The sequence below is a fragment of the Nannospalax galili genome, unplaced genomic scaffold (assembly GCF_000622305.1).
Source record: "Nannospalax galili isolate Female #2095 unplaced genomic scaffold, S.galili_v1.0 scaffold691, whole genome shotgun sequence".
In the NCBI taxonomy this organism is placed as follows: Eukaryota; Metazoa; Chordata; class Mammalia; order Rodentia; family Spalacidae; genus Nannospalax; species Nannospalax galili.
This window is the reverse complement of record NW_008330362.1, coordinates 887,454-908,949: the sequence shown is the minus strand read 5'-3', so window position 1 is coordinate 908,949 and position 21,496 is coordinate 887,454. Positions and strand designations below refer to the sequence as shown.

At 42.5% G+C, this 21,496-nt stretch overlaps 2 protein-coding genes across 2 annotated transcripts in view; one reads left to right on the top strand and one right to left on the bottom strand.

The window, feature by feature from the left end:
• Positions 1 to 2,338, bottom strand: part of Smc4 (structural maintenance of chromosomes 4) — a 38,821-nt gene extending 36,483 nt beyond the window's left edge. The window contains exons 1-3 of the mRNA XM_008847294.3: positions 2,185 to 2,338; positions 1,386 to 1,526; positions 356 to 534 (exon numbers count right to left, since the gene is read on the bottom strand). Coding sequence (XP_008845516.1) covers positions 356 to 534; positions 1,386 to 1,521 — 315 coding nt within the window. The 5' untranslated portion in view covers positions 1,522 to 1,526; positions 2,185 to 2,338. The remainder of the gene's footprint in view (positions 1 to 355; positions 535 to 1,385; positions 1,527 to 2,184) is intronic.
• Positions 2,339 to 2,690: 352 nt separating this feature from the next.
• Positions 2,691 to 21,496, top strand: part of Ift80 (intraflagellar transport 80) — a gene marked incomplete in the record, with an annotated part of 133,406 nt that continues 114,600 nt past the window's right edge. Inside the window, 1 exon segment of the mRNA XM_008847287.3 lies at positions 2,691 to 2,824.

Genomic DNA, 21,496 nt, shown 5'->3' with positions numbered 1-21,496 from the left:
ACCCAATTGGAGTTTTCCTACATTCTGTGCTTCTCTAGCACAAGCTTCAGCATTTTAAAACCATGTTCAAATTTTAACCTGGCCATTTTGCAAAACTCTATAAAAGCTAAAGGGAACAACTCCCTTCTAGCAAAAACGCAGATTCCATCTAACAGGAAAACTATGGCTACACAGGTACCAGAGAAAAAGATAACAGACAAAGAAAAACCAATTTCAAGTTGCTGAAATGATAGGCAACATACTGTATTTGTGCATACCAGTGCGCGTGTCTGTGTAGTAAACAGGACAATCAGAAAACGAAAATATCTTGTAATAAAGACATACTGCCTTACAAGTTATTTAAATGGGCAAATACCTTATGGAAAGGTCCCAGAATTTTTTCTCCAGCATATGACTTGAAGTTTTGGTTTACAATATGAGTAATCATAAGTCGAGGAGCTCCAGCTTCATTGGCCATTGCTGGAGGTGGGGGTGGAGGAATACTATTCAAAATCTCTTCTAAGCTTCTATTATCAAGTTCCTCACCTGGAACCTCTAGGTCAGAGGAAAGGAACAGGCAGGCAAAGAGGAAAAAAAAGCCTACATTAGTGTTATCAGTTTAAAAGACTACAGCCTGCTAATACTTAAAAATGGAACGGAGAGATGTTACTTATGAAAACTAGGAATCTGTATTTTCCACACAGATATAGTATTATCTTAAACTCATGGGGATGATCATCTTTCAGCTTCATTTTGTTAAGAAAATTCTTGAAAGAAAAAGCCACCAGTCATAAAATTCTATACATAACACTTCCTCAAAACACCACACCATAAAGTAAACTTGCGAAGATCGCAACGTAGTCCCTGCTCCCAGTCTTAAAGAGGCGAAGGAATCCTAACGGTCCAAATAAAACGCAACTCTACATGGTTCAGGCACCCGAAAACCTCACAAGCTTCAGTGACACGGTCACAGGAGTCACGGAGTAGCGTCCAATTCCCACACCTCAAAACCTAGACGCTCTCGAATTATCTACTTGTCTTTAGGTAATCTAAGACCATAGAGGTGAGCTCTGAGGCTGGGAACCAGCACTCTGCATCACCTGCAGTCCAGTCCGGGAGGCCCAGCAACTCTGGGCTGTTCACGCAAGCCGCTTTCAGCGGAAATACTACACAGATGCCAGCAGCTCGCCAAAACATCTCCGAAATCCACATCCCATGTCCCCCGCTCACCCTCATCATTTCCCGAACCCTTACACCGAAACTGCACGGAATCCCGTCGGAAAACCGTGAGTGGCTTTCTAGAGTCGAACCCCGACCTTCCGACGTCAACCTGTTGCCCAAGCCCCACAGCCCCAGCGGGTGGTGGCAGGGCCGCGACGCACCTGGGGCCCAGGCGGGTCACTCACCTGCAGCGGCCGCCGCGTTGTCCGCTGGGCCGGCGAGAGGCACGGGCTCCGCGTCGCTGTGCGCGCTGTCCGGGGAGGGCGGTGGCCCTTCCTCCGCGCGCCGGGCGGTGGAGGGCTGGGCGCCTCTTCGCGGCATGGTGGCTGTGGCCGGGGGAGAGCCAGGTCAGCCGCAGCTCGTTCTCGGTTCCCCCGCAGCAGGACCCGCTCCGCCCGCCCCCGCGTTTCCCGAGCCGGCTCGCAGAGCGGGTGCGGAGTGAAGCGGACACCCAATACCCGGTGGCAGCGAGGCGGGACTGGGGAAACCCACTCAACTCCTTCCGCGCCACCCGCGCCTGACAGTACCACGCCCTCGGGGCGTGGGGCGTGGGGCGTGGGGCGCTCGGGCTCGGGGAGTCTGTCCAGCTTTGGGATGCAGGGGCCGGCGAGCAGCCGCCCGCTTTCCTCAACCCACCTTTGCGGTTCCGGACGGCCGAGGGACTCCGAGGTCTCCTCCCCGCCGTGTCCGCGGGGGGCCCGGGGCGCCGTCCCGTCGGACACTAGAAACCACGTTAAATCCCCCCAGGAAAGGCTCCGAGGGGGTGAGGTGTCCCCGGAAGCCGCGACACTCGGGCAGTGAGCCGGAGCCGGCCGGGGCGCAGCGTCTCCCGGGGAAGAGCGGCCACGGCCGGGGGGGAGGGGTGACAGGAGCGCAGCTCCGCCGCCCGGGGCCGCTCGGGCTCCAGGCCTTGGTCTTCTCGCTCCCGCGGACAGCGCAAGGAGGAGGAATGGGACGACCTGATCTGGAAAAGAAGCGCTTTACCTGCCCGCAAGTCCACTCCGAACACGGCTGGGAACCGCTGGATGCGCGCCCCCGCCCCGCTCCTACCGGTGTTTCGGCTCCGGGTCCTTCACTCGAAAATGGCGCCTAAAATCCAAACTCGAACGGAAATTCGTTACAAATGCGCGCAATGGTTTCTGGGATCCGCGAATTTGAAAAAAAGTGCGGCGATTCCCACCGCCATCTTCGGGCCATCGGTGCGCATGCGCGGGCTGCTGGCGGGCCGCTGGCCTTCGGGGAAGTTTCCACCGAGTGAAAAGGGAGAGCGGGGAGGTAGAAGTGTGGAATACGGCCTTGGCTCCTGCAGTGGACACGCCTGCAGTTGAAAAACAACTGACGAAGTTTGAAAAAGAGGAAAAATGCCAAACCGGAGCAGAGTCCCGCCCACGACCGTAGGCGGGGCTCTGGGGTCCAATGACACCTCTGGAGGGGAGGGCGGGCTCGCGTGGGGGCGGGGCCTAGGGCCCGCTGGGATGTCGGGCGCCGGGCAAGTATCGCGGGAACTGGGAAGGGCGAGCGAGCGTAGCGCTTAGAAATCACTATGGTGACGGGAAGGCCGGGAGACTTCTCGGCGACTAGTCTCGGCTCTGAGAGAGTCGCCACTGCTTTCCTGGATCTTGAGGTAAATTTCTTCACTTCCAGGCGTTGTAAGGAAAGGGCCTGGAAGGGGTCACTGTCTTTGAACCCGCCTTCCCCTGCGCTGACCGGATGCGCTTCGCGGAACATCAGTTACTTCGTCTCCGCAGAGCTCTTGGGGCGCTCTGGGTACGGAGTTTAGAGGGAAAGCTAGATCGGTATTACTGAGCGATTTGTAGACCACATGGGAATAGCACAGTGATGATTTTCGAATCCTTTGTGTTATGTTCTTAGTGTCACTAGGGAAAGGGTTTTGGATTGGGAAAAAATGTGGCCAACCGGGATCCTAATGGAAGAAACGATTTGCTAGTGTCACCTAGTTACAATGATGGAGAAATTATTTGGTTCTTAAGTCGCATTCGTATGTACTGCGCTGAGCAAGGAGTAATCAGGATTATCAGACAAGTGTGACAATTCCTACTCGTAGAGAACTTCATTAGTAGGCTTTTAACCTGGTTTGAGTATATGATGGTAGGTGGAAATTGTATAAAGTTCTGTATGATTGTGCTTTTTTTCCCTAGAGGATTAGTTTAACCACAGTTTATGTCAGATTTTGAAAAGTGGTCCGAATTCCCCACAGTGTTAAAGAACCACTGATTTGATTTGACTACTTCCAATAAGTATTTATTCAGCAACTTTTAAGCTGAGAACTGCTAGCCTCATTTTTTTTTCCCGTTACATACTTCGGGCTTGGCATATAAAGCACTAATAAACGGGCTTTATGAATGAATTTATATTGTTGCTCTGAAATATATTATGACTCTTGGCATGGAGATGCATAAACAAAGTAACAACAACAACAAACAAAACAAACTACTTCTGTGGGATATGTTATATCAAAAAGAGGTCTGCCATGGCCTTAGATTGTTACTGAACAGTCTTTATGTGGGAAGTGAGGAGTGCTGACACAATAAAGAAGGACGAATCCAAAGTCATTTTGGGGAAAATGATTGCTTTTGTAGATCTTGATGGCTAAGTGTGTCAATCCTTAAAGGCAATCAGGTACTTAATTCTTTGTAACTCTGGATTAGTGAGCAGGTAACAGGAAGAACATCATAGATGAATCCTAGTTTTACAGATTTGGTTGCTGTGGGTCTAGAAAGTTCATGACTGATATGAAAAAAATATAGATTCAGTAAATCAGTTTACTGATCGGTAAATTTAATTGAACCTAACTATGTCCCATTCTGAAAACATATTTTTTCCTTTCTTTTTCTTTTTTTGGTTTTTGAGACAGGGTCTCTCTGTAGCCCCAGCTGTCCTGGAACTCACTATGTAGACCAGGCTGGCCTCAAACTCACAGAGATCTGCCTGCCTCTGCCTCCCAAGTGCTAGGATTAAAGGCCTTGAATTCATTGTTAGTCGAGGCTGGCCTTGAATTCCTGATCTTCCAGCTCCTGTATCTTGAGTTCTGGGATTAGCGACAGGTACCACCATGCCTGATGGAAAGAGTATATTCAGAGTAGTCTCAAACTAGGTTGCTTAATGAAGAAAAGGCATAACAGACAGCTGCAGAGTAGACTGCAGAGTAGACTTAAGTCTGGAGAACTATGAACATTTTGAGTTGGGGATGTAGCTCAGTTAGTAGAATGCTTGTCTAGCATGCAGGATGCCCTGGACTTGATCTGCAGCATTATATAAAACTGGATGTGGTGACAACACCTGTAAAAGAACACTCAGGTGGTAGAGGCAGGAGTATAAGAAGTTCAAGGTTATCCCCAGTTATATTGTGAGTTTGAGGTGATGAACTAAGGCTACTTGAGATTGTGTTTCCAAAAAGAAAGAATGAATTATGTAATTTTCAAATTTATGTATTTGTTGTGTGTATATAGTGGATGTTTATGTTTCTACATGTCCGTGTGTGTGTACGCACGCCAGAGGTCAACATTGGTGCTTTACCACTTGTGGTGGTTTTAATGAGAACATCCTCCATAGGCTCCAAGTATTTGAACATTTTGTCCCTAGTTGGTGGTGCTGTTTTGGGAGGTCTTAGAAGGTATGGCCATGCTGGAGGAAGGACGTCACTGGGGGCAGGCTTAGAGTGTTCTTAAGCCTTGCCAGATCTCTCGTTAACTCTCTGCTTTCTGTGCGTGCTTAAAGATGTGAGAGCTTAGCTTCTGCTTCTACTTCAGCCACCTCTGCCGCCATGCTTCTCCGCTGTGATGGACTCCTGCCACTTTAGAACCATAAGTTAAATAAACTCTTAAAAATTCCCTTGGTCATGGTGTTGTCTTTCCTAGCAACAGAAAAGTAACTGATACACCAACTGAGTCATTTCCCCAGCCTCCTGAGTGTCATTTTTGAGAAGATACTAGGAACACAAGAAATAAAGACTTTGAGTTGATTGTTGTCAATACCGTGGACACTTCTCATGAAATCAACAGAATCTAACTTTAAAGAGAAGTTAGTCCACTTGAGAAAGACTGGTTTATATGTAATCAATCATAGCTTAGTTATAATCATAACCCAGTTTCGGGGAAGTATTGCCATCATCTTTCTAGTCTAAGTTGATCTACTAACAACCTGTATCTGCAGCTTCAAGCAGTCTGAGAAAGGAAGCCTCATTTTTTCTTTATTTGTACATTAGAAAAATAAAATTAGGAGCCAAGTATGATGTCACATGCCTTTAATCCTAGCACATGGGAGGCAGAAGCAGGCGGATCTTTGTGAGTTTGAGACCATCCTGTTTACATAGTGAATTCCAGACTAGTGGACTACTGGGAGACCCTGTCTCAAAAAAACTCAAAACAAAACAAAAATAAAATTATGGGGGAATGGGAACTACACATCTGTAATCCCAGCAGTTGTAGGCTGAGGCAAGAGGGTCTGAAGATCAAAGCCAGTGGCTGAAGAAATGACTCAAAGGCTAAAAGCACTTGCTCTTCCAGAGAACCTGGGTTCGGTTCCCAGCAGCCCCATGGTGGCTCAAAACTAAGTGTAACTTCATTTCCAGGGGATCCAATAGGCTCTCTTCTGGCCTCATGCTCCAGGCACACACATGCAGGCAAAATGCTTATACACATAAAATAAAATGCTTATACACAAAAATAAATATTTTAAAAAGGTCATAGCTAATTTAAGCTATATACAAGATCCTGTGTCAAATTTTTTTTTTTAATTGAAAAGAAGAAAAGTAAAATTTTACCCTATAGGAAGAAATAATTAAAAGGGGGCTTGGTGTGGTAATGCATACCTTTAATCTCAGCACTCACGGGCCAGAGGCAGGCAGATCTCTGAGAGTTTAAGACCAGCCTGATCTGCATAGCTAATTCTAGGCCAACCAGGGTTATACTCGAGACTCTCTAACCAACCAACCAAACAACCACAACAAAAAAACCTCCAACCAACTAAATAAAGAATTGGAATTAAAATTCTTATTTGAAATTCTTTTCTAAAAAATATTTGTTTTTATTTTGTGTGTTGAAAGTTTTGCTTGCACGCGTGTAAGTGCACCTGTGTCATGCAGAGCTCGTGGAGGCCAGAAGAGTGCATCGAATTCCTGGAACTGGAATTAAGGATAGTTGGTAGCTGCAACGAAGGTGCTAGGAACCCAACCTGGGTCTAAGTGCACTTAACCACTGAACCATTTCTTCAGCCTCATTTGCAGTTCTTTAAAAGCTTGGTTGAGCATTGTCATAATTGCAATAATTTGTATTTTGTTTACCTTCTAAAAGATTTTAGAAAGTCTAAATTTAGATTTATGAATAAATGTTTAAAAATATAATTATTTAGGTCACCTAAATATTAACTAATAAACATGGATTTACTTAAATAGTATTTATATAGAGAGAATATTGCTCAAAAATTATGTTAGTAGAGATGGTGATGAATATTCCTCTTGATAGGAAAAGTCCCCGAAGGATATAGTACCATTTGAAAGATGGATTTATGTTTCTTCCTGTGTGTTAATTATGGGAAGTTACATTCAGGAGGCAGTAGCAGTAAAGCACGTAGCTCAGAAGTGAAAATAGGACAGGATAATTGGAATATTAGCCCAGCTTGGTGATGCTTGCCTGTACTCCCAGCACTACACTGGTGGAGGCAGGAGGATCAGAAGTTCAAGATCATTCTTGGCTACACAGCAAATTTGAGGTCAGCCTGGGCTAATGAGGCCCTGTCTCAGAAACAACACAAAGGAGCACTAAAAATAGATTAGATTTTCATGGTTTAAGTGAGAGAGGCTAGCACTAGATCAATCATATTGAGGAAATACCATCTTTAGATTTTTTTTTTTTTTTTTGAGACAGAGTTTCCCTGTAGCCCCAGCTGGCCTGGAACTCACTATGTAGACCAGGCTGGCCTCGAACTGACAGAGGTCTGCCTGCTCCTGCCTCCCATGTGCTGGGATTAAAAGCATGTGGCCTCACGCCTGGTCATCTTTAGAATTTAAAAAGTACAAAGTCATGCCTAAGCTAAGCCTCTTTAGATTACAAGTGACAGACAATCCAATTGAAGTAGTCTTGAGGAAAAAAGTCCCTCATAATTAAAAAGTCATATAACCAGGCCTGGGGTTATACTACTTGCTAGCATACTGAAGGCCTTAGACACCATCCCACAATGCACATGTGGACACACACACAGACACTCAGACACACACACAGACACACACACACACACACACACACACACACACACACACACACACATACACAGACACACAGTGTAACTGCTGGACACACCAGCATTTTGTTTCTTTCTTGCCTTGCACTTAGTTGTCCTGGCATCACATTCTGGCTCACATGGTGCTATTTAGTGCCTCCAGGCTCCCCACTTCCTGTACAGTGTTATAACTGTAAGTCCTTTAAAACTGAAGACTGAAGACAGGGTAAGGAGAGTTTTTCTTCCCAATTTCCTTCCTCCCTCCCTCCTTCCATCCTTCCCTTCCTCCCTTTCCTTCCTTTCTTCCATTCTTTCTTTTTTAAAAGTCTTTGTTTTTAGTTTTAATTGTGTGTGTCTGTGTGTAGGTTTATACACATGAGTGAGGCCAGAAGAGGTCACCAGAGTCCCTGGTGATACTCCACCGTGTAGGTTCTGGGGATTGGACTCAGGTTGTGAGGCTTGCACAGGCATGTTTACCTGCTGAGCCATCTTGCTGGCTGCACTTAGTTTTTTCAGACATGGTCTCTTACTGGCCTGGAGTTGGCTGGCTGGCTAGCAAGCCCCAAGGATCCACCTATCTGCCTCTCTAGCACTAGGATTACAGCACATGCCTGGCTTTTTTTTTTTAAGTTTAAAAAATATATTATGTATGTCTTCTAGTTTGCTTCCCTATTGCTGTGATAAAACACTGAGCAGACCCAACTTGGGCAGGAAAGGGTTTATTTCTCCGTACAACTTACAGCCCATCGTGGAGGGGAGCCAGGGTAGGAGCTCAAGGCAGGAACCTGGAGACAGAAGCTGAAGCAGAGACCATGGAGGAATGCTGCTTACTGGCATGTGCTTAGCTTGCTTGCTTTCTTACACATCTTAGGACCATCTGCCCAGTGGTGGTACCATCTACAGTGAGCTGGGTACTCCTAGTCAAAAAATACCTTACAGACATGCCCACAGGCCAGTCTGTTAGAGTAAATCCCCCAGTTGAGGTTCCCTTTTCCCAGGTCAAGTTAACAATTCAAACCAACCATAACAGTGTGTGTGTGTGTGTGTGTGTGTGTGTGTGTATTTGCACATGTATACAGATGCTCATGGAGGCCAGAAGAGGGTGTTGGATCCTCTGGAGCTGTAGTTATAGGCAGTTGTGAGCTGCCCTCTGTGGGTCTTCTGCAGGAGCAATACACGTTTTTAACCCCTGAGCCATTTTTCAACCCCCTGGCTTTTTCTTCTTCTTTTTTTTAAAATGTAAGTTCTAGGGCTTGAACTCAGGTCCTCATGTTTGCAAGGCAGGCACTTTACCAACTGAGCTGTCTCCCCAGCCCTGCACATTTTGAAAAAAAAAATAGACCCTTGGATATTCATAAGCAAGCCAGCCAATGATTATCTTTTAATATCAGTGCTCTAGTGTTAGTCAATGTACAAATAAAACTTGGTATAAATATGTGAGATTGAGTTCTCTGATTTCTTTCTTTCCTTTACATTTCTGTTTACTGCTAGAGGTGTTTCTGCTATTATCTTTAGAGACATTCTTGTTAACAAGTTAGGCTTTCTCTTTTTTCTGCCTAAAAATTTTCTCATCTCTTCATTTTATTTCTCATTTTAAATTTATTTTTAATTTCTTTATGGAGTGTTTTGCCTGCAGATGTGTAAGTGCACCCAAGTCATGCAGTACCCATGGACGCCGGGAGAGGTGTTGGATCCTCTGGAATTGGAGTTACAGACAGTTGTTAGCTGCCATGTGGGTTCTGAGAACCAAACCTGGATTCTCTGCAATAGCAGCCAGTGCTTTTAACTACTGAGCCATCTTTTTAGCCCATTTCAGTCTTATTTTATAAATCAAGTTCTTTTTAAAATCTTCTTAACTTTTTTCAAGTGCCTAGTGCAAGTCTATTTTCTTAGTTGAATCTCTGTTCCACATTAAAAACACATATAGGCAAGTGCTTTGTGATAGTTGGAATGAGAAATGACCTCCATAGGCTCTCATATTTGAATACTTGGTTCTCAGTACCTACCTGACAGCTAACAACTGTCTCTAACTCCACTTCAAGAGGATCTGACATGTATCCTGGCCTGTATCCTCTCCTGGCCTCTGTGGGCACTGTATCACATGGGTGCACTTACAAATATGCAGGCAAAATAGTTGGTGGCACTGTTTGTTGAGGTTTAGGAGGTGTGGCCTTTCTGGAGGAAGCATGTCACTGGGGGTGGGCTTTGAGAGTTCATAGCCTTGCCCGGCTTCCAGCTTGCTCTCTCTCTGCTTCTGTCCCTGTGTGAGTGAAGATGTGAGCACTCAGCTTTCTACTCCAGCCTCCTCTGCTGCCATGCCTTTGTACCATGATAAACTCTTTGGAACCATAAACCCAAACAAACTCTTCCTTTTATAAATTGGTCATGATGTTTAATCACAGTAACAGAGTGTAATACATAACTGTATTACTATGTAAATAATACATAACTGTAGTCCTACTACGCAGGAGGCTGAAGCCAGAAGATCCCTTAAGTCCAGGAATTGAAGTCTGACCTGTGTAACATATCAGGATTCATTTTCAAAAACAAGAAGCACAACAAAACCAAAGGCAACCCCTCCATAACCATACATTTATGTATAATCTGTGATGAACTTTAAAGTTCCAGGGTTTTGTATTTATTTTTTATTTTTTGACAGGGTCTCCTAGTCGCCTGCCTAGAAGTCACCATGTGAACCAGGCTGGCCTTGATCTCACAGAGATCTGCCTGCCTCTGCCTCTTTAATCCCGAGGGCTGGGATTAAAGGTGCGCACTACCATACCTGGCGAGTGTTTTTTTTTGTTTTTGTTTTTTTAAATATTTTTACTATTTTTTTACATGTATGTATATATTCCCTGCATGTAGGTAAGTGCACCCATGTCATGCAATGCCTGCAGAGGACAGAAGAGGCTGTCAGATCCCCTCAAACTGAAGTTACCGATAGTTGCTAGCTATCACCTCAGTGCTGGGATTCAAACCTGGGTCTTCTGCAAGAACAGCCAGTGTTCTTAAACACTGAGCCATCACTCTAGCCCTGAGAGTGTTTTTTTTTTTTTTTTTTTTTCCACAGTCTTGTGTACCCTAGCCTATCCTTGAACTTGTTATGTAGCTGAGGATGTTTCGAACTCCTAATCCACTTACCTCCCAAGTGCTGGGATTGTAGGTGTGTACTAGTAGGTTGTTTAGCTTTAAATTTCCAGTTTGGGACTGGAGATGGCTCAGTGAGTAAGAGCACTTGCTTTGCAAGCAAGAGACCTGAATTCAAATACCCAGCAACCATGTAAAAGCCAGGGATGGCTGCACATGTCTGTCACTGCAGCATTTGGAGGTGGAGATACTGGCCAACCAGCCTAGTTGAAATGGTAAATTTCAGGTTCAATGAGAGACCCTGCCTCAAAAAATAAGATGGAGAGTGATAAAGGAAAACAACTGATATCCTCCTCTGGTCACTGTTATGTGTGCAGTCAGGCACTGGCTCACACACATATGCATGTGCTCATACATCTTCTAAATTACACATACAAAATTCCATTAAAAATTAATTGCAATTTGTGTGTTCATGCTTGTGTGTGTGTGTGTGTGTGTGTCCATCAACGTCCAACTCAGGTCTTCAGGCATGGCGGCAGGCACCTTTACCTACTGAGCCATCTTAGTGGCCCAAAATTTCAGTTTTTGATAGTATAAATTGAGTATCCCTAATGTAAAATATGTGGGACCAGCAGTATTTCAGATTTTGGGCTTTTTTTTTTCGATTCTGGAATATATGCATATATACATGAGGTATTTTGTGCATGGTACCTGTGCTGAATAGCTTTGGTTGTCAATTTGACGTACCTGGGTAGAGGAAACCTCAACTGAGGAATTATCTCCATTGGATTGACCTATGGCCATGTCTGTGGGACTTTTTCTTGATTGTTGAGTGATGTGGGAGGGCCTAACCCACTACAGGTGGTGCCAGCCTTGGGTAGGTGGTTTATAAGTAAGCTAGAGAGATGATTCAGAGGTTGAGAGCTTTGGATGCTCTTGCATAGGACCCAGGTTCTGTTCCCAGCACCCCTTGATGGCTAACAACTACCTGTCAGTCCAGTTCCAGGGGATCCAGTGCTCTCTTCTGACTTCTGGGCACTGCATGACACAGGTGCACTTACATACATGCAGATAGTATACTCATACATATAAAATAAAATAAAAAATAAAGTATTTTAAAAAAGGAAAGCAGGCTGAGCACAGGCCAGGGGAGCAAGCCAGTAAGTAGCATACCTCCATGGTCTGTATTCCAGATTCCTGCCCTGAGCTCCTATCCTGGCTTCCCTCAATGATGAACTGTAAGCTGTAAGGTGAAATAAACCCTTTCCTTCCCAAGTTGGTTTTGGTGAGCTTTTTTTTTATCACCACAATAGAAAGAAAGACGTACCCATTTATTGTTTTTCTGTGCATTCTTGTTTTCATTGATGTGTAGGATTTTTTTCATTTGTGTCACATTGACACTCAAAAAGTTTCGGATTTTGCAATTTTTTAGATATTAGATTTTTAGGTTAGGGATGCTCAATTTGTACCATACAGGATTTTTTAATGAATAAGTATTTATATATATGTATATAATTAATATATTTATACATATGTATATATTCATGTGTATATGGTAAATTCTTCAACTAAGAGTTCTCCCTATAACACATTCCTTATATAATACCTATTTTTTTGATTCAGTTCCATCTGATTCAAATTAAGGCACAGATAACATTGGCAGAGCCTAAGTTATATATCCATGTCCCATCTGTAATAAGAGCTGGAGAGGAAATAGATTTTTCTTTTTTAATGGAGATTTTTTTTTTCGATATGGGAAAGACTCAAATTTGAAGGTTTCCCAAACATAGGAAAGGCAGCTCTTTAAGAGAAGTAACGTATTTCTTTCTATGCCAGCTCCAGATTCTAGGCATTTTTCTTTTTGTCCACCCTGATAATAGAAAAATGGCATCTTACTGTTCTAATTTTAGTTGCTCTGTATTTGAGGCTAGGCATTGTTTTATACTTTACATTGTCCATTTCCCATCTGTCTATTTCTGTGAACTGCCACACTGCATTTAAAACTAGAAGTACCAATTTATGTTAGTCATCATTTCTTACTGCTCTGACCAAATATCTGACAGAAGCAACTTGAAAGAGAAGAGATTCATTTTGCCTCACATTTCAGAGGCTGTAGTCCATCATGGTAGGTGTCACAGCAGCCTTTGTAGCAGGGAATTGGGTTGGTCCATGAAGACAGGAATATAGAGGTGTCTTGCTCACCATGGTACCTACCAGCAAACAGCTGGGGTCAGAAGCAAGGCCAGGCTAGAACCCTCAGGCCTGTTTCTAGTGGCTTCTGTCTGCCAGCAAGTCCTCACCACTTAAAGGTTCCATAGTCTCCCGAAACAGTGCCAAAACTGGGGAGCAAGTGTCCAGACACATGAATGAGCCTCTGGTGGGGTCAAACCATGATACCCATCTTCAGCATCCTTGATTAAGTGATTTTAAAGGAGATTGTGATCTCTTTTTTGTCCTCCAGTTCTATGTACCTATCCCTTTCTAATGTTTTTTTTTTCTCCAAACAAACTGATAACTACCCTAATTTAAAGTCTTTCATAGCTACTGTTCTATTTCATTTTATCTATGTACTTATTACCTTTACTTATACCCCCCCATATATACACAACACACATTGTAACCGCCCCCATACAAACTCAGACACATGCACACACACATACATTCTCTCTCTCCACCTACTACCTACAGAGAGTGTAAGAATTGACTTTTGGGACTGGAAAGATGGCTTAGTGGTTAAGAGCACTGGCGGCTTTTGCAGAGAACTCAGATTTAGTTGCCGGCATCCACATGGTGGCTCACAGCCATCTGTAACTCCAATTCCAGGATCTAGTGCTCTCTTCTGGCCTCCATGGGCACTAGGCATGGCATGTGGTGCACAAATATACATGCAAGCAAAACACTTATATACATAAAACAAATCTTCAAAAAAATTAAAATTAGAATTAATTCTTGATTATGGGAGTTGCGAAGTCTGAAATCCATAGGGCTATGCTGTCTAGCACGTTAGAGGTTCAGGTGCAAGTTGATGTTGCACATTTGAGTCTGAAGGATGGAAACAGGCAGGATCTGTATTGTAGTCTGTAAAAGAATCCCTTCTTTGAATAACATCTTGTCTTTGTTCTTAAGGACTTCAACTGATTGGATGAAGCATACCCACAATATGCAGAGGAATATGTTAAACTTAAAAAAAAAAACTAGGGGTGGAAAGATGGCTCAGCAGTTAAGAACATTGACTGTTCTTGCAGAAGACCCGGGTTGAAATCCCAGCACCCACATGTTAGCTAACAACTGCCCGTAATTCCAGTTCCAGGGTGTCCGACAGCCTCTTCTGTCTTCTGCGGGCATTGCATGACACAGGTGCACTTACCTACATGCAGGCAATACGTGCACACACATAAAATAAAAATAATAAACTGTTAAAAAAAAAACTGGTTGTGTTTATCCCCTGTGAAAAATACTTTTACAACATTAGATTAGTGTTTGCTCAAAAAAAAAAAAGGAGACACCATAATGTAGCCAAGTATTGTGTATAATATTAATCATCAGTGGGAGTCTGGGTCAGCATTGCAAGAACTTTGCTTTACCTTGGAGTGAGGTAATCTCATCTTTGATATAGTTGTGTTGGCTGCTGTGACAAGCGTAGAATGTTCAGAAACTAGGAGACCAATTAGGTGATGGTGAAGTAATCCTGGCTAGTAACTGATGGTATATTGGGGCCGTAGTTTTTGGGGTAAGAAAAGTTGTATATTTTATTTTTTAAAAATATTTAATATTTTATGTGTATGAGTCTATTGCCTGCATGTATGTGAGTGCACCTGTGTCGTGCAGTGCCGAGAAGGTCAGAAGAGGGCTTTGGATTCTCCTGGAACTGGAGTTAAAGACGGTCCGTAGCCACCACGTGGGTGCTGGGAATCAAACCTGGGTCCTCTGCAAGAGCAGTCAGTGCTCTTAACCGCTATGCTGTCTCTGCAGCCCCCAAAAGTTGTATATTTTAAAGATTCAGCCAACTTTTAAATTTTATTTCATTAATTTATTTTTTTAAAGATTTATTTAGTTGAGTTTATGAGTATGTGCCTGAGTGTGTGTGTACTATGTGCATGCAGGCAGTTGCGAACTGCCATATGGGTGCGGGGAACCAAACCCCGGGCCTTTGGAAGAGCAGCAACCACTGAACTATCTCTCCAGCCCCATTTTTTTTTTTGTTGTTTATTTTTTAACAACTTAGATTTTTGATGTGAGAAGAGAGCCAGTAATAGCATAAGGCTTTTGACCTCTGCATCTGGAAGAATGGAAATGCTGTTTACCAAGATGGGGGAACCATGGGAAGAGCAGGCATGGAGGAGTGATCAGAGGTTTCGTAGAGAGCTCATTAATTTTCAGATATTTGTTAGACATTCAAGTAGGGTAGTTAGATATAAAAGTCTGGGGTTCAACAGAGATGAGATGTGAACTGAACACGAAATTGAGAGTCGTCACCATGTAGTGAATATGTTCAAATTTATATGAAACCATGAAGCTGGGTGAGTTCACCAAAGCAATGAGTGCAGATCCCGGAAAGGTCTAAGGACAGAGCCCCCTGCTTAAGCAGAAATTGGGATAAATGAAAATTTATAACTCTTGAGATTCCTTTCCCTCTTTAAACTTCCTGTTAGCCAGACTGAAAAGAAATCACAGAAGTCTTTGTTCTCTTTGCAAGACTGTCCCTTCTTTCCTTACAAAACTCTCCATCAACAAATCCCCTAGTAGACTAGTTCCAAGAAGAAGAATCAAATATAAATTGGTTAACTTCTTTTAAGAGACCTTTGAGAGTATTCCTTCACAACAATATGCCTGTTTGCCTCAGCCTCCACATTCAAGATTTAATTCTCAGCATTAGTTCATTGTTAGGAATAGCTGTTGAGGCCAGCAATTTAAATATGATAAAACTTGATTCTCTGTACTTGAGTATAAACAGGTGGTATAAGTTTAATGTGAGTCTTTCCAGGATGTCAAAATCTTGGTTTCTTCATCTTGCTGTATCATATAGAGCCTTCATTGTGTGGTATGGGGGATGTCAAATGCTATTTTTTTTCAAGTTTTTATTTGCTAATTATGCTGTGGTTTCAAGTTTTTATTTGCTAATTATGCCTAAATTTTCTAAGAGACAGTAAAATGATTTCCTTAGGTATTTCATGTACGGTTCACACTGTGAGTTACCACTGGTCTTGGGCAGTTGTATGCAACCCTCATAGAATAGAAAACCCAGATTGGGCCTCTAGGTTCATAGAGTTGTCATCTCCTGTGGCTTAGATTGCTAATGCCCTATGTGGCCACTCCTAGTTCAGAGAACATCTGGGGAAGTCTATTCTAGGTAGCTGGGCATATAACAACTTTAAATTCTTTTATAGCAACAGGGACGAATAGAGGATGGGCAGCAGTTTCTATCCTACACTCTTAGCTCTTCCCTATCTAAATTCTTTTGGAATTCACAGAATATCTTTAGTTAAACTGATGTCTTCAATTGAGTAATCCCTTTCTCTTCATAGTCTATCTTAAATCTGGTAGTTTTCTAATCTTATAGTTTCCTTTCCATCATTGTGACAAAATACCTGAAGAATCAACTTAACAGGAGGAAAGGAGTCTTTTCTTCTTTTTTTTTTTGGTCTTTTTTTGAGACAGGGTCTCCCTGTAGCCCCAGCTGTCTTGGAACTCACTATGTAGACCAGGCTGGCCTTGAACTCACGGAGATCTGCCTGCCTCTGCCTCCTGAGTGCTGGGATTAAAGGCGTGGGCCACTACCACACTTGGCACAAAAAGAGTCTTTTCTTAATTTAGAGGTTTTAATTTGTTGATTTTGAGCCTGGGATGACAGAGCACCATGGTGTAGCGAGTGCATGATGAAATAAAGTTGCTTGCCTTAATAGTGGCCAGGAAGCAAAAAGAGAGGAAAGGGTGAAGAGCAAACACCCCTGAGGGCCATGTCCCCAGTGACCATTCAGCCTCACTTCCTAAAGGTTCCACCACTTCCCAGTTGTACCACTTGCTACTGGAGACTAGGATTTCAACATACAGACTTTAGGGGACACTAAATAAAATACCTAATGCAACTGCTTTTTCTGTTGACCTCTCAAGTAGAGGTTGTTTTATTTCCCAGACTCCTGTTTGCCAAAGGGACTTGTTTCTTGTTTCTGCTTCCTGTCTTAAAATCTCTTAATCCCTTTGAAACAAGTCCTGTCACATTATACCATTATCCATGCTGCTTGTGTGTGGTCGTTTGCACATCCCTCTGCTATTTTTGCTTATTCAAAGACTATTTTAGTGCCTGGTAACTGTCTATTTCTACCACTATTTTTGTTATTCTTGGTTTACCTATTTACAAGTCAACTTAGTTCCTTCCCTGCCTTCTCAGTTTCTTGATCTCAGGCATTTGCTTGCTTTCTTTTTTACAGATTATTATTATTATTTCTTGCAGCCTGAAGGAACTCCTCCAGGGCAGGGAGAGCTCTTACTCACTTGTGTGGACCGAGGGTCCTGCTCAGCAAAAGGCCATAAGAGACAGGCACACACTTGCACAGTTACGATCTATATTGTCATTACCAATTCCTATGCTCCAAAATCTGTTTTAAGCATCTTGTGATCTGAATATTTCCACCTGTTTGTTTGAGGCAGGTTCCTAGTGTGTTGTCCAGGTTGGCCTATAATTCTTATTTTAAAATTTTATTTATTATTTTTATTTTATGCGTATGAGTGTATTGCCTATATGTGTGTGTGTAAGTGCACCTGTGTCATGCAATGCCCACGGAGGTCAGAAGGAGGCTTCAGATCCCCTGGAACTGGAGCTACAGATGTTTGTGAACCACAATGTGGGTGCTGGGAATTGAACCCTGGTCCTCTACAAAAGCAGTCATTGTTCTTAATCGCTGAGTCATCTCTCCAGCCCCAAGGTTGGCCTATAATTCTTGAGCTCAAGTGATTCTCCTACTTTAGGCTCCAAGGACCTTGGGCGATGCAGGCTTGCTATAGTACTTAGCGCCTGTGCTTGTTTCACTTCCCCTGGAATCTGAATTCCTCCAGAACAGTCTCTTAAAGTGTGGGTCATGACTCTATGTGGGTTGCATAACTGAATGTGAGGGTTGTGAAAGTGGAACAGTTAAAGATTTATAAACATTTAGCAACCAAAAAATTAAGTCAAAATCAAATGCATAATGAATTAGAGATGTTTCTGGCTGTGTTGCATTGCATAGCTTCAGTGTGCTTTGCTTCTGAATACACGGTTGGCCCAAAGATGTTTGTAAGCCACCTGACATGGATGCTGGGAAGTGAACTCATGTCCTCTGGAAAAGCAGTAAGGGCTCTTACCGGCTGAGCTCTCTCCATGCCCCTTGTCATGGTTTTTAATAGGAATGTTATGCTTTGAGTTCTTGTCAAGCTGGTATCTAAAATTGTTTCCAACAAGGATCTTTCCTTTACTCCAGACTTAACTATCCGATGGACTTCTCCATGGAGATGCCTTCTAACACCTTGAGCTTAAATTAACATACTCAAGGCAGAAGTCTTAGTATCATCACTTCTTACAGTCTCCCCCCTTTCAGTACTGGGCAGTCCCATTTGCCTACTGGAATTTGAGAGTTGTGCTTTAGTACTGTTGCCTCACATTTGGTTCCTCAGCCAATCTTGTGAGATATTCCTTCAAAATCCAATCGAACATGCTCACTCCCCACACCTGCAGCCCAGCGTTTCTCACCCTCTGCTCCACTTTCAATTTCCTTCTGGATTATTCAATCCTGTCTGTTCTCTGGCTTCCAGTCCTATTCATTTTCCATCTTTCCTCTGAGAGTCCTTTTTTTTTTTTTTTTTTTTTTTCCAAACCATCTCTGGTCATATGCCCTCCATTCGATTGTCAGTTCATCCAGAAGAAAACATAAGGCCTTTACTGAGACTTTTCAAGATGCCTCTACTTTCCTGTTTCTTTGCCACTCCCCTCACTCCCTCTGTTTCAGCCACACTAGCTTTTGCTTTTGACTTAGCTTTCAAAGGATTGGTGGCTGATGGCTGGTGTTTAGAAAGATTTGAGGGGTAAGACCAGGGGCAGAATGATCTGCCTGGCTGTACTGTAGTAATAGAGGCAGGGGGGTGATGGTGGCTTTGGACTGTGATGGAGTTGCTGAGAAGTGACTAGACTTGGAGTTTACCTTAGTGGATGGACAGCTGGATTTTTAAATTTCTTTTTGTTTTTTTGAGATGGGTCTTAGCATAGGCTAGTATCCTGTATGTTGAGATTTCAAGCATGTGCCACCACACATAGCAATGTCAGGTTTTGCTAAGCCAATATTATTCCTTTCTCAAACCTCATAAATATTTACCCACACTTTACCAAAACCAATTTATATTATTTAGTTTTTAGCACCAAAAAAATCAGTGATACTGCTACACTCTGCTTCCTGTGTAAAGTTGCAAAGTTATCCATAGTCTAGAAATTATTATTTACCCCACTCTCAAATGCTATAGTTGGTTAGTCAGATCCTTGATGTATTAGTTACTTTTCTTGTCATTGGGACCAAATACTGACAAAATGCAACTTAAAGGAGGAAAGGTTTATTTTGGTCATGGTTCATCTTGGCGGGGAAGACATGGTGGAAGCAGCTTCTTCTGTGGCACAAATGGCCAGGAAACCAAAAGGGGAATGCCAGTGCTCAGCTGGCTTTCTCCTTCCCAACCCTTTTATTCAGTCTGGGAGCCCAGCCATGAGATGATCGTGGCATGCCCACATCCAGTGGTGGGTCTTCCTCATCTCTGGAAACACTCTCATAGACACACACAAAGGTGTGCCTCACTAATACACTAGGTGTTGCCTTAATCCAGTCAAGTTGACAATTGCAATTAACCATCACATTTAGCAGATAAAAATACCTTAATGTAGCACCGAGACTCTTCTTTATTTCCTCAGATTGTAGTATTACTTTCTCTTTGTTTTCTTATTTAATATTATATCAAAATGCACATGGCAATCATACAGATGATCTCAGCTAAATGGACTATATAGGGAAAATCTGAGGAAGAAGACTTTCCTGTGTTACACTATTTACCCTTCACTTTCTCTGACTCCTTGGCACCATATCTCTGAATGGCTGGTGATCTTGTAACAAAGCATACTGTTTTTTACTATATAAAGGTGATTATGATTTCTTCTGGTGAAGAAGCATCCTAATTATGGATTTCAGTAGTTGGAGGGTTTTCCGATGCAGAACACACCATGCCAAATATCTTTTAGGTTTCTGGTTATAATAGCATATTAAACATATACACACATCCACATACGTACATATGTACATATGTATTTTAATCTGTTTGTCATTTCCAGAAGCAACAATTTTTCTATTATTCTTTTGTATTTCTTGTAAATCTGAATCAATTTAAATAATTATGAAGAAGCAGATCTTTATAAAATGTTATCACTCTTTCCCTCTTCCTAGATGGAAGGATCTGATGGAAGGGAGGAAGTTTTAAGAAAGAGGGAAAACTCCTAAGTACCAAAAATATGACCTATGAAGAGTGCCTGAAGTAAATCACATTCTGTCCTTGTCGTGCCACATGCAGTTTCATACTTTAGAAGTTTAAGAGAAATCACCGAAAGAGAATTGGAGAAGGGAAGTGAGGGTGTTTTATTTATGCCTTGCTGATCCAAACTATTTCCTGAATTCGGGAGTGAGGAATAATCTCAGTGAAGCCTACTGAACTTTGATATAGTTCACATCATTTTAGACTTAGTAAAGAGATTTTTTTCCCTGCTTTTAATTACATTCTCACTTATTTTCCCTATATTACTTAGTGATACTGCTCAAAAAGAATTAATATAAATGTAAATTGGACTCAGACAACTTGTGTTTTTCTTGACATGGATCTTTTGATGATGTGATTGAGAGTGTTATTAATTTTTCTTTTTAAGTTTTCATTTGCTATTTTCAACTGATTTTTACATAACTTTGGGTTTTGAAATGGAGTTTCATTATGTTGCTCAAGTTAGCCTCATTTCTGGGTTTAAGCAATCTTCCTGTCTTACCTTCCAAGTAGCTAGTATTAGAGAGGTGTGCCACCATGCCCAACTTGCATCATTTTTGTAAGTTATTTATTTACTTATTTATCTATTATTTGTCTTTTTGAGACAGCGGTCTCCCTATAGCCCCAGCTGGCCTGGCACTCACTATGTAGACCAGGCTGGCCTTGAACTCACAGAGATCCTCCTACCTCTGCCTCTCAAGTCCTGGGATCAAAAGCATGCTCCACCATGCCCAGCCTTCTCTTCCTTTTTTTTTTTTTTTTAAAATATATTTTATTTATTGTTTTTATTTTATGTGTACAAGTGTATTGCCAGCATGTATGTAAATGCACCTGTCTTGTGTAATGCCCTGGAGGTCAGAAGAGGGCATTGGATTCTCCTGGAACTGGAGTTTCAGACCATTGTTAGCCACCATGTGATTACTGGGAATCAAACCCCGGTCCTCTGCAAGAGCAGTCAGTGCTCTTAACCGCTGAACCAGCTCTCTAGCCGCCTTATTACCTCTTCCTTAAGTAATTCACTTGCTTTTCACTATGTTAGTTATAAAGAGTTGGACAATTGTTCTCCCTCACCCCAATAAAATGTAAACCCCAGACTGAGCCACTAAGTTGGTAAAGTTGTCTTATTTCCATATAGATTTTAGTTTAAGGCCCTTAAAATATCCATTAGACAGAATCAAAATTGATCTGTTATTGAGGGATTCCTGGTTTTTACCATCTTTTGATTTAGTTTCAGGACAGCTTTTGTATATATTTTTTTAATTTTATTATTTTTATTTTATGTGTATGTGTGTATTACCTGCACGTAGGTAAGTGCACCCATGTCATACAATGCCCGCAGAGGTCAGAAGCTGTTGGATCCCCTGGAACTGGAGTTATGTATAGTTGTTAGCTGTCATGTGGGTGCTGGGATTCGAACCTGGGTCTTCTGCAAGAA